The 14174-nt window shown below is 39.2% G+C and overlaps 1 protein-coding gene across 3 annotated transcripts in view; it reads right to left on the bottom strand.

Moving 5' to 3' along the window:
- GPR180 (G protein-coupled receptor 180) overlaps positions 1 to 11415 on the bottom strand; it is a 41032-nt gene extending 29617 nt beyond the window's left edge. For all 3 annotated transcript variants that reach the window (XR_009247791.1, XR_009247798.1, XM_058681922.1), the window contains exons 1-2: positions 11181 to 11415; positions 8120 to 8278 (exon numbers count right to left, since the gene is read on the bottom strand). Coding sequence is in view for 1 of the 3 variants with exons in the window: in XM_058681922.1 (XP_058537905.1) it covers positions 8120 to 8278; positions 11181 to 11325 (304 nt within the window). In the remaining 2 variants the exon portion in view is untranslated. The remainder of the gene's footprint in view (positions 1 to 8119; positions 8279 to 11180) is intronic.
- Between the last annotated feature and the right edge of the window lie 2759 nt (positions 11416 to 14174).

A 14174-nucleotide genomic window follows, 5' to 3' on the forward strand; every position in this document is an offset into this window, starting at 1 on the left:
ACCCCTGGTGTAGTTTTGGAATAAAGTCTGTAAATCATAAGGTAGATAGAAATAATGTATCTTAACCAAAGGAGTCATTATAAAAGTCCTGTGAAGCATCACAAATGAGTAGAATGGTTTCAATGAAATTCTGAATTTGAATTTTAAGTATGTCAAGATTTTCATGTGGATTAGCAACACTAAAAATATTTTCTTTTTTATTGTGGTAAAACATGCCTAACACATGACCGTTTTAACCATTTTGAAGTGTACAGTTCTGTGGCATTAAGTACATTCACAAAGCTGTGTAACTGCTGCAGAGACATTTTTGAAAATTATATTTGCGTTAAATTTAAAATGGAGCATTCAACTCAGGGAATCACTGTATCTAAAAACTATGACCAACATATACCTTCAAACGATTTTCCAAAATCGTTTTCTCGTTGATTATTCATTAAAAAGATACTCAAAGTGGAAAAATAGAAATGATGGGAACGTAAGAGTTGTTATACTGGGCCCGGTCTCTATCATGGGGGAACGGGGAGGTTCATGAAAGTTGGCATCACACAGATCTGTGTTTGAATCCTGGCTTCCAATACTTACCTGCCATGTAAACTTGGGCAAGATGTACAAGCAATGATATTTACTCTCTTCATCTGTAAAATGGAGATAATACTTGGAGCAAGGAGTGGAAGAAAGCACTGAGGTGTAGGAGTCACGTAGGATGGTACCTGTCATACAGTAGGTGCTGAATAAAGGATAATTCTCCTTTTCCTTTCTTTAAAACAGGTAGTTATACCAATAAATGGTTCTCAATGCAGGGTAATCCTGCTCCCCTCCAGGGCATTTGAAAATGTGCAGGGACAGTTTTGTTGTCACAATAGTGGACAAGGTCCTTGGAGGGAGGCTGTGCCAAACCGCATGTAATCCAAGGTAAAATGTCATACAATAAAGACCTGTTCCACCGAAAACGTCAATAGCACCCCTTCTGAGAAACACTTAATGGTGTCTAATATGCATTCCAAATCTGAAACTATGATTCTGACTTACGAGGTACTCTCACATAGGAGGGTTATGTCTCAAACACACTGTAGAATAAAAAAAGTAGCCGAGTTGGTGCTATTACTTAATAACCCTCATGACTCAGCAAATACATTGCTTAACCTCTCGAAATGTGCTTCTTCAGTAGTAAAATTAAGGTACCTGACCTGTCTGGCTCACAGTTCTTGTCAGGAGCAAATGAGACAGTATATAAAAATCCTACCTAAAGAGTCTGATTCTATACAAAGTATTCTTAAAATATAAGATAGTGATGGGCCCAATCTCCAACTCTAGATTGCCCCCACAGCAGGCCAGCTAGTCCTGATCTTTTTCTCAATTGAAGAAAAAATACTTTTTAATAAATAAAAGACACTTGTTGAGATAAACTTGATGATCTGCATGTGGAAGAGATTTTAGAGGATATTACGAACTTATTCCTTTTCTTAGGCATCATAATGGTAATGCTAACGGAAGAATTTCCTCACTCTTATAAGATACATGCTGGGGCAAACTGCTCATGACATCCACAGCTTATTTTCTTATGCTGTGATTTAAAACAAAAATCACACACGTACGAATAAGAAGCAAATGTAACAAAATATTAACAATTATTGAATCTAAGCCAGGATATACAGATGCTAGTTGTACTACACTTTCAACATATCTATATGAATGGAAATGTTCCTAACAAAATGTTTAAAAAATACTACTTATGGATGGTCTTTAAAATGAGATACAGATTTATCTAGTCAGGATTCAAATTTTGAGGACTTAAAACTTTACAATTGGGAATTTCATTAACAGCAGTTGAAGCGGACAAGCTGATTTTATTAATAATGCCACAGCATTGTTTTTTGGGGGCTATCTTAAATTGGCTGGCATTTATACTGCATTTTTTTTTTTTTGCTTATTTATTTATTTTTACTGTATAGCTTCTTGAAATGCGTAGCAAAGACTCTAGTTTCTGATAAATATTTGAAGACCTTTAACAAGAATTCAATATATGATCACCAGTGGCTCAGAAATTAGGCATGTGAAATGTGCAGCTCACAATGACATAATTTGGACCTCATAATATAACGGTTCTGCTACCTTGCTATTTCATCGCTTGTGATTTTTTTCTTAGATGACATAAAAAATAAAAATTAACTATTATATTTTTCACCAATATACTCTTTAATGTTTCATTTTCAACTGTGCAGATTTACATCAAATAAAAACAAAAGTGTGCTTCAAAAAGTGATACTGGCCTTCAGTTTTTGTCTTGTGGCCTTTTTTAGCAGGCCTGGGAAACAAACCTCTTCACAAAACTGTATGTTCATTGTTTTTGAGACAAAAGACTACCACACAGCATGCATGTGCTATGCTGATGTAATTAGTATCTCAAATATTAACAAAACTTGAATTGCAGACAATAACGTTAAATGGCTAGTTGCCGAATCATGTTATTAATGAAAATGAATACTGTTAACAAAAATACACAAAATAATAAAATGCTAATATCTTTAAATGATTTATAAAACACATCAATTGTACAAAGGGAAATCTTATGCATCTGATGTAAAAAGATAATACTGAAAATGTTTTATATGCAAAATATTTAGCTCTTGTAATATGACAGCAAATTACCCCAAACCTCCTTGTTAAATGTTTTTTACATACAGTTGTAATTTTCAGTGCTTTTAAATGTCTCCTTCGCTTGCTTTAAAAACCTACAAAATAGTTTTTACCATTGTTTTAAAATTTGATGTTTTATAGCATTACTGAAAGAGGAAAAAGGAAGACAGAAAAATAATTTCTCAAACATTAATTTGGGGGAATATATATACTCACAAGCAACATCTGACACTACAGGATTTTTCAAATCTGCTAGTCTTTTCATAGTTCACAGTCACAAGGTTTTTCATAGGAGTTAGAAACAGTTAAGGAACACATTACCAAGTAGGTAAAAGGCTATTCTATCCTCAAAGTCTCATTAATGGCCAGGAAATGAGAATATTTCTACAAGAAATTACTTAAAAATATGTGGTACTACTACACTGTCATGCATTTAAGGATATGTTTTGTGTTTCAATGCACCAAAGCCTCTAAATAATAACATACTATAAATATGACCACTAATATGTAAAAGGTAGAGAATATAGATTTTCTTAAGATTTGGCTTTTGGTATTGGGAAAAGAATTGATAAGATTTGTAAAAAGCGATGTATATAGATATATATAAATATATCTATATATATCAAGATAGATCTATATATATCGATATATATATATATAGATAGATAGATAAATCTATCTCGATATATATAGATATATCTATATATATTACCAGTACTTAATTTATTTCAGGTCCCCAAATTTAACAAAACAATCATCATTCCCCCACAAATTCTTATTACCTGAGATCTTCCATTCCAATAATACCCTTGCACTCAACAGAAGAACAGAGAAGAAGGAAAAATAGTCTAAGAAACATCTGCTAGAGATTTTACATAAGTTATAGCCCTATATAGATTCAACTACATCCTGAAGAGTTATATTTAGAATTACATCAGGTTAGGACTTTTGGGAACCTTAGCAAAAACTAACCCAACTTTCCTGATGTACAGATAGGTAAAGTGAGGCTCAAAGAAAACAAGCCATGGTTCTCAGTTTAGCAGCCTTTCCATCACACCGTACTGTCTCCTTGTACCCATAAGTTCTGGGACTGAAGGTATATGACTGATATAAAAATTATGTTTTTGCAAGTGTATACAGGGTATGGTATAATATTAACAAGGTAATATAAAGAAACAAATCAATTCCTAGAAGTCAAAGCTTTAAATGGCCTCATAAGTTTTTACTGGAGAGAGAAAAAGACTTTGAGGTACAAATACAAAGCAATCAGCCTACCAACCAGAAAAAACCCCTCAATATCTTCAACAAATGGTGTTGGGAAACCTGGACAGCTACATACAAAGGAATGAAACTGGACCACTTTCTTACACCAGACACAAAAATAAAAGTCAAAATGGATTAAAGACCTAAATGTGGGTCCTGAAGACCTGAAACCATAAAAATTTTTGAGAACACAGGTAGTAATTTTTCTGACACTGGCCGAAGCAACATTTTTTTAGATATGTCTTCTGAGGCAAGGGAAATAAAAGAAAAAATAAACTATTGGGACTACATCAAAATAAGAAGCTTCTGCACAGCAAAAGAAACAATCCACAAACAAAACAAAAAGACAACCTACTAAATAGAAGATATTTGCAAATGACGTATCTGATGGAGGATTAGTATCCAAAATACATAAACAACTTAAAATACATAATGCAACTCAATACCAAAAAACCACAGTCCAATTTAGAAATAGGCAGAAGACACAAATAAATATTTCTCCAAGGAAGACATCCAGATGGCCAACAGACACATGAAAAGATGCTCAACATCACTCATCATCAGGGGAATACAAATCAAAACCACAATGAGATATCATCTCACACCTCCCTGAATGGTTTAAAAAAATGTAAGAAATAGCAAGTGTTGGCGAGGATGTGGAGAAAAAGGAACCCTCATGCACTGTTGTTGGAAATGGAAACTGGTGTAGTCACTATATGCAGAATGGAGGTTCCTCAAAAAATTAAAAACAGAACTGCCATATGATACAGTAATTGCACTACTGGGTATTTACTCAAAGAATATGAAAACATTACTTTGAAAAGATATACACACCCCTACGTTTACTGCAGCATTATTTACAATAGCCAAATTATGGAAGCAGCCCAACTGTCCATTGATAGATGAATGGATGAGGAAGATGCGGTATAGACATACAGTGAAATAATACTCAACCATGAAAAAAATAAAATCTTGCCATTTGCAACAATATGGATGGATCTAGAGAGTTACTGCTAAGTGAAATAAGTCAGTCAGGAGAAAGATAAATACCATCTGATTTTTCTCATATGTGGAATTTAAGAAACAAAACAAACAAAGAAAAAGAGACAAAAAAAGAAAAAAAGACTCTTATCTACAGAGAACAAACAGGGGAGGGAAGTGGGGGGACGGGTGAAATAGGTAAAAGGGATTAAGAGAACATTTATTATGATCAGCACTGAGTAGTGTATAGAATTGTTGATTCACTATATTATACACCTGAAACTAATATAACACTATGTTAACTACACTGAATTAAAATAAAAACAAAAAAGGGGGGGCCTGGGGGCCTCAGTCGGTTAAGCATCTGACCCTTAATACTGGCTCAGGTCATGATCTCACAGTGGTGAGATCAAGCCCCATGTCAGCGTGGAGCCTGTTTGGGATTCTCTCTCTCCCTCTTTGTCCCTTTCTCACGCACCCTCTCTCTCAAAAATAAATAAATGTTAAAAAAAATTTTTTTTAAGTCTATTTATTTTGAGAGACAGAGCATGACTGGGGAGGAGCAAAGAGAGGGAAACACAGAATCTGAAGTAGGCTCCAGGCTCTGAGCTGTCAGGACAGAACCCAATGCGGGGCCAGAACCTACGAACTGTAAGATCATGATCTGAGCTGAAATCGGATACCCAAAAGACTGAGCCACCCAGATGCCCCTAAATAAATAAACTTTAAAACGAACCAAAAAACCAAAAACCAAAAGCCCTTCAAGCCCTAAGCTCTCTGACGATTCATCTAACAAATACTTAGTAAAAGCTACAAAGACATATTATAAGTTTTCATTCTCCTAACACCATGTGACTAGCATCCATAGTACTTACCACAATTGCAATTTCGTATTTATTCACATTGATCAGATTCATTCCTGTGACCCCCCCACTAGCCATAAAGACAAAGAGAGTGTATTTTAGTTCCTGATTTATCCTAAGTGCCTTGCCTAGTACATGAAGCATGAAAGTGCCCAGTGTATGCATGAGTGAATGGGTAGACCAGAAGAGCTTTGCTTCTCTCGCTGATTTTATAACAAATAAATAAAATGAAAAGCAGTAACTATAATATGTGCTGTGGAGGAAAACAAGCTATAAAAACTCACATGTTAACTTAGTGTGGGAAGGAGCCAAAAAGGGAAGGAAGAACAAGAGAGGAAAAGCCTATGCAAAGGCCCAGGGTAGCACTGAAATAGAACAAGCCCACAGATAAAATGAGGCAGGAGGGGACAATGCTGTGAGACAGAACTGGGGGGCAAACACTGGCCAGACTATGATGGCTTTGCTAATCAGGTTAAGGAGGCATGTCTTTGTCCTAAGAGCAGTAGAAAAAGACAGAAGTATTTATGAGTGTGGTAAGAAGTGAATGTGACGTGATCCGTGTTCAGAAAGATCACTCTGGTTCCGGGGGGCACCAGCACGGCAGCAGTGGCCACATGGGAGACTACTGCAATAGGCAAGAAATTATGGCAGACTGGAATAACGTGGTGGAGGCAGAGATGAAGAAAAGTAGATGATTCAAGAGAGATTTAATTTTTTTTTTTTTTTCAACTTTTTTTTTTTTTTTTTTTTTTTTTATTTTTGGATAGAGAGAGACAGAGCATGAACGGGGGAGGGGCAGAGAGAGAGAGGGAGACACAGAATCGGAAACAGGCTCCAGGCTCCGAGCCATCAGCCCAGAGCCTGACGCGGGGCTCGAACTCACGGACCGCGAGATCGTGACCTGGCTGAAGTTGGACGCTTAACCGACTGCGCCACCCAGGCGCCCCGATTCAAGAGAGATTTAGAGGTCACTCACTGATAGACTGGAAGGAGATGGAGAGGTCAAAGACGGAGTGTTGGCAGACTCCTTGATTTCTAGCTTGCTTACTGGATAGATGGTGGTGTTGGTTCCTGAAACAGGGAACACTGGAAGAGGGTGAGGTCTAGATGGGCAAGAGGATGAATTGGTTTGGGACATTATAAGAAGAAGGAATGGAAGGCCAGAACTTTTTATACGTATGTGGAACATTCAGATGACCAAATTGGTATAGAAAGGAAAAGATAACTGATAATGAGCATTTGCACAAATTTCCCAGGTTAGTTCTAAAATTCAAGGGAGAGGTAAATAAGTTTATACAACTGTCTCTTTGATATCTGAATCCAGTCATTTGAGACTTCTTCAACATACTGTTAATGTCATCTCATTAATCTAAATAAGAGATCCCTACACGAGGTGGCAAGGACTGGGGTCTTCTACTCTTAATCCTACTGCAGCTAGCTACCTTATGAGGGACCTAAGAGAGCTGCTAAGACTAGGAAGGCTGAAAGTTTAGAAATGGCAATGTTTTACTTGACTAATCAAAAGAAGATTCAGAGACTCACTGATATGCAGAAGACAGTAGGGGAAACAGAGGGATAATTCTGTTTCCCTACAGAAGGGAGAGGGGAGAGAGATAATTCCTATTTCTTCTAATGGAAGTTTCACATTTCTCATGTCTTCTACAACCAGTTAACTTCCAGCGGGTAACATGGGTAGCATGGTATATGCCCTTCGTTTATACAGAAATTAAAAAGAGTTGCACTAATTCTGGATAGTGCACCCTAATACGTGGGATAGTCTTGATGAGAATGGAAGGGCTCCAGGATACAGGCAACTAGGATAATAAAAGCAGAGCTTCTCTAGAGGCAAATCTAGAAGTTTACAAATGATGTGGTGCTTGTACATCCCAAGATGACATACTGTGTCACCACATGATTAGGTCCCATGTTCTAGTAACATGTTGCAAAACAGTACCACTTGGGCTAAATTATACAATTAACTGAGATAATACATGTTTAGTGCTTTGCTCAGTGCTAGCAGATAATAAGCATTCAACAAATGCTATCGTTCATTCCATGCTGCCACTGGGTCAAAATATATTTGCCATACTGGTGTGAATTATGTGACTTGTAAGAAGTCCAAATGAATGAAAGTATGCCTTTATAAATTAGCTAGATATTTTTCAAAAATTTTTAATGATAAAGGGAGGGAAAAGGCATTCTGCCCCTTGATCAAGGAAAAAGTCGGTTTTCTTAAACTTCAGCTTAAAATGTACTAGACAAAATGTCATCAAAGCATGATGTGTCATGAAACATCTTGGTATATAAACAACAGACTTCAACATTCAGGAGTCAAAAAACAGATCCAATGATCAAAAGAAAAAGGAGATACTCACTTGTCAACTGAGCTTTGGACAATTTTTCATTGCAACTATAACCATGACTGCTTTCCTGGAGCTTTAGCCATTCCTGGGCTTGGAACAGGTAGAGTTTAGCTTCTTTCCCAACAGCTCCTGCTATGTTGTTGATTCTGACACACAGAAGAGCATGGTCACCTTGACATTAAAACAAAAATTATCAACGAGTTTGGTCTTGTATGGAACTGAAATGACAAGACAATTCAACATCTGTATTTATCAAAACAGGAATTTAAAGAGCAGTTTTTCTTAGATCTCACTTAACTAGGTAGATCACATGAGAATGAACAGCCCATTCAGAGGCAAGTCAAGAGACTATTCATATTAATTATCCAAACTTAACCTGTGGTGTCTCCATCTACTTCTGAGGAAAACTGACGACATTTCACTATATCTGGACATTCACTGTCACAGAATTTTTGCCTCATTTTTAGAACCACTCCACATGGCTTTAATCTTTGTTTATAAACCATCTACAGCAATTTCTCACCAAAGCTGCTCTTGTTTTCTAAAGTAACATGTATGCTAATATTTAGCTATACTTTTAATGTAAAAAATAAGCATAGCTAATAGCAAGAAAGTTTAAATAAATTAGTTTGGGGGTAAACATTTTAGACCATGTAAAAAATGTGACATCTGTAACTTTTACAAAAGAACTTTCAGAACAATAGATACTGTAAAGACACTACAGAATAAGCCTGGGTGCACACACTAACTACATTTAAGGCCCTAACAGAAATGGTAAAAAGTAGTTGCCTCTAGGTGAGAAGAAAAGCTGGAGACTTATTTCATTCTAAGATATATTCTTCTGTTGCTGTCATCACTTTATTATAATTTTACTCTAATTAAACATTTTAAATAAATTTAAATGTATAGTATGTATCAAAGAATGTCCAAGTCTCCTACATAAATTGATCACATTACAAATTATCAAAAATTTCATTTTATTTTTATTTTTTTTTGTTTATTTATTTTTAAAAAAAAAATTTTTTTTTCAACGTTTTTTTATTTATTTTTTTTGGGACAGAGAGAGACAGAGCATGAACGGGGGAGGGGCAGAGAGAGAGAGGGAGACACAGAATCGGAAACAGGCTCCAGGCTCCCAGCCATCAGCCCAGAGCCTGACGCGGGGCTCGAACTCACGGACCGCGAGATTGTGACCTGGCTGAAGTCGGACGCTCAACCGACTGCGCCACCCAGGCGCCCCTGTTTATTTATTTTGAGGGAGGGAGACAGAGAGTGAGATCAAGGGAGGGCAGAGAGAGAGGGCAAGAGAGAATCCCAAGAAGGCTCTGCACTGTCAGCGCAGAGCCCAAAGCAAGGCTCGAACCCTCAAACTGTGAGATCATGACCTGAGCCAAAACCAAGAGTCAGACGCTTAACCGACTGAGCCACCCAGGTTCCCCCAAATTATCAATAATTTTAAGAGTGACTCAAAGGCTTACCATCTTAAATTGCACTGAGTTAGAGTTTATTATTTCAGTGTAATTTAGTAATATTATTCTACTGAATTCAAATTCACTGAAAATTGGTAATAAATACACAGAATGAGAGTGTGTGTGTGAATATACTTGAACACTCAATTCCTCAATCTTCCTTAAAACACCTGGATTTCAAACGTATGTTTCTCCTCCATGTTTATGGAATATCATGATGATATTCATGAAATATCATCATGAAATATCCTGGTTGTCTAAGTCCTCTGCTAGTCTTGAGTGATAATCCAGGTTGTAGCTTCCATATAGCCGAGATTTTCCAGCACTGTCCAGGTTGTGCAATTTATTGTAATGTCTTTACTATCATTGTCAATATTCAAAGTACAGTTACAGCCAGTTGATTAAAAAAACTAAAAATGTGACCTAAAATATAATAACAAAACCGTTTCTAGAGTTTCTTCTTCACTCAAGATCTGTGCCACACTGGATTTTGGAAAACTGGGTTGCTTTTCTTTTCTCAGTTGTTTTAAACACTTTGAGTATAAAAAAAAAAAAAAAAAAAAAAAAAAAATTCAGGTTCCTCTTCCTTTACATCACCAATTCTGTACCTTCCCAATACTTTAAATTCCCTACACCAAAATAGCTTCTTGCTCCTATCATCTTCTCCTAAGAATCCTCTCTAGGACCACAGTCTGACATTGCGTCTTTTCATGCTAAAAGCTACATTAATCAAGGATCCCAACCTCATCAAGGCAAATAATTATTTGCAATATAGTACTAGTCAAATAGAGTAGCAAGAGTACATACCAAGAAAATCAGTTAAATTTCGAGAGTGCAAATAAAGCAAAAATTAGAATGAACTGCAAATTCATTCATTCAAGAATTATTGATTTTTGAGGGAGACCAGAAAGTAGGAATCAAATGCACTTCTCATTTCAGAAGGTCCAGACAGGATACAAATTATGCAGCTCCCAGGACCCACTTACAAGCATTTCTGTCAAGTTAATTCCGGGCCTCCTGGTCCAGAGTCAATCTCCTACTTTAGGCGATTTGACCTAGCAATTGTGACCACCAGATTAGCAGGTGTTTTATTTGGTTTCCCACACCTCTCTGGTTCAAGGAGGTTAGAGCAAACTGATCTTAAAAACAAAAACTAAACCCAGTAAATCTAAGTTCTGGGGCTTCGATGAACGCCTAAGTACAGTGCCTCGGTGTCTACAACCAGTTTGAGTCAGGGGTGAGCAAACCCTGCTTCCTTGAGGGAAGGATCTCGAAAGATGCATTAGAGTCTCCGTACTTTCGTGCGTGTGGGGAGGGTTGGCGAAGCGGCGTTCCAAGCGCAGAACACAATCACTCCTGGGGGAGGGTGCAGACTAGGGAGTGGGGAGCAGCAACACCAGAGCTGGCATTCGAGCAGCCCAAAATTCCGGCAGCTGCGGTCGGGGGAGGGCTGCCAGCGACGCTGGGAGTCCGGGTGGGCTGGGAGAGGGGGGAGGTCCCCGCGTCGCCGCCGCCGGCTCCAGGCCTCCCGAAGCGAGGTGGGGAGGCGCGGCCCGCGAGATGGGCCCACGCGCCTGCATCCCGCTCCCCGCCCCCGCACCTACCGTGGAACTCGAAGTGGCCGATGCTCTGGCCCTGAGCGTCTCGGGCCGCGGCGCTGCTGAAGCTGCCCCGCAGGGTCTTACCCTGGCCGCCCGGCGGCCACCAGCAGCAGGTGAGGGCCATCGCCAGCAGCCGCAGGCCTCCCATCCCCCCCTCCCGCTCAGGACCCACGCCCCGGCCCCTAACAGCCTGCGGCCGCCTTCCCCACGTCGGCAGCCGGGGGTGGGGGAGGAGGGAGCAGGACCGGCGTCGTGGACCCGCCCCCCGGGAGACTGACAGCCTATGTGGCAGGTCCCTCCACCACGAGCCAAGTACACCCACCAATCAGAGGCTGAAATGGGCGGGACGTGCGGAGGCGCGCGACCCATCACTCCTCAGCCTGTTGGCTAGTTCCCGCCTTTTTTATGGAGACTCAGAAGGATGTTGCTTCAGGTTACGGAAAAAGTATCCCCCTCCGTCTCTGTGCGTGGTGCCACGGCGCATGCGTGGGATCGCCTCCGTGGCTCCCGAGGGCTCTCGGGGGAGTGGAGGGTGTGGAAATTGGAAAGAACTGAGAAGCGCGCGATGGCACCGTTTCTGGCGAAGAAAGGAAAGCCCCGGCAGAGCTCTAGGTGCCTATGCAACCTGCTGGACGTTTCCGCTTTAATGTCTCAAAGACACGTAACTGTACTCGTCCAAGTTTAACGCATGAATTCTCTTGGCACCTCTAACTGATTTTAACCTCCTAGGTTCCCTATCTTCTTGAATTATGTCATCAGACACCTGGGAAGTATAGCTTACACCCCTACATCCAATCATCTCAATGAAACACATGCCTATTTAGCGCCTCTTCTGGGCGGCGATGGTAGGCAGCGCTGATCCAGGCCATCACGGATACATCATCTTACTTGGCCTGTGGCAAGTGATCTGGCACCAGCCTTAATTTTCTCCAGTTGGTTACACACAGCCTGGAGTCTCTACCCTGGAGTCATAGAAAGCTGTGGGAAACGCAATCTGACTGCATCACTTTCCTTCAAACGCCTTTGATCGCCTGTAGTACACAAGTCAGACTCTAGAATATAGCTTTCAAGGCTCTCAAATTTCCATATCTCAATTTTTTGTGTCCATCCTTACGGAGCCACTGTCAGTTTCCAGAACACTCCAAGTTGTCCTCTCTAAACCTGGAGCACTTGCGGATCCCTATGGCTGGAAGGCTTCGCTTAGTCTACCACTCAACCTCTCCATCACCTTCCATTTTCTACTTTAACTCTTCTTTCCCAATTGGCTTAAACAAACAAACAAACAAACAAAACTTTTCTTGGGGCGCCTGGGTGGCTCAGTCGGTTAAGTGCCCAACTTCGGCTCAGGTCATGATCTCCCGGTCTGTGAGTTGGAGCCCCATGTGAGGCTCTGTGCTGACAGCTCCCAGCCTGGAGCCTGTTTTGGATTGTGTCTCCCTTTCTCTCTGCTCCTCCCCAACTCATGCTCTGTCTCTCTCACTCTCAAAAATGAATAAATGTTAAAAAAATTTTTTTTTAAATTTCCTAAACCTCTAAGTCTGTGTTAGATACCCTGGGAACCAGAATCCCTTACTTTCCTACACTGTGTTGTAAGTGTCTCTAGATGTCTCTAAATCCTCCATTATATAAGAAGCTTCATCTGGTCAGAGACTGTATCTGTCTTGATGAGAGCAGAAGCTCAAAAATTTCATGAATAAATGTATATAAATTATTTTCATTTCACAACATGCTTTCATTACATATAAGCAACTTCTCACAACAGACCTCACTATTTAGAAAAAAAAAAAAACTTGATGAAATGCTTTCTATAGTATACCCAACATTTTCTATATTGCTGGTCAACCAGGAATAAACTAAAGGTATTAATATGAGATTTTAAAAAATTGCACTTTTTTTATTATAAAAGTAATTCATGTAACTTAGGAAAAAAATTTCACAGCCAAAAGTGTATGAAGTAAAAACGGAAGTCCTCATTTTTTCCTTGCCCTGCCTGATATGGTAACAAGGTAACCCCTGTTAGTAGTTTAGGGTAGATCTTTTTAGACATGTAGTTACAAACGTACATGGTATTTGCACACCAAGGACAGGAATAAAATTGGTCCTGGAAAAAAAATCAGAACATAGGCCATGAATGCTGTGAGGCCCTTTCTGTCTCTTTCTTCTCTTTGTGATCAACTCTGTTTTTCTTTCACTGAAGACAGATTTTTTTTTTTTGATTCCTCACTTCATTTGAATGAAAATGGCCACCAACTAGTCCCAGATTTGTAGGTCCTCAAGAGTTCAAGAAGAGCAACCAGATTATACTAGAACCTTAGTCCAATTCCAAATCCCAGGAAGATGCTTCAGTTGGCCTAGTGTGAGTTCGATGCTCCTGTGACCTTCCTGAGGTGGGGGAGTGGTCAATTTAGGGTGATTATAAAGGGTAGGAGAGTCTGGTCAGATAAAACCATAAGTATCCACTACAATATATTTTGGTCCTCATTCCATGTGCGTACATTCTTTTGAAAGTCTTTATTTCAGCCCATGGTATTTAAAAGGTGAGACTGGATCTAATATGTCATTAGATTGTATCCAGTTTTTCACTACTACATATAAGCAATATAGCAATGAACATTTGTGTTTATTTGCAATTATCTATATTATACATCATGGAATTTGGGGATCATAGGGTATGTACATTTGAACTTTTCATATATGTTACCACTTTGCCCCTGAAAAAAGTTGTAACAAATGGCATTTCCACACATACTGGGTATTCTCATTCTTTTTAGACTTTGCCAACACATTACATGAAAAAAGAAAAAAAACAACAACCAACATATCTATTCATCTATTCAACAACATTAACTGATCATTTATTCTGTCCCAGGCCTTGTCCCATGGCCTGGGCATTACAGCAAAAAACAAAACGGATCCCTTGACCTCATGGAGCAATATCAATGAGCAGTTAATTGACATCAATGACCACTATGCAGAAAATGAAATAAGGATAAAGTG

The sequence above is a fragment of the Neofelis nebulosa genome, chromosome 1, assembly GCF_028018385.1.
Source record: "Neofelis nebulosa isolate mNeoNeb1 chromosome 1, mNeoNeb1.pri, whole genome shotgun sequence".
Lineage (NCBI taxonomy): Eukaryota > Metazoa > Chordata > Mammalia > Carnivora > Felidae > Neofelis > Neofelis nebulosa.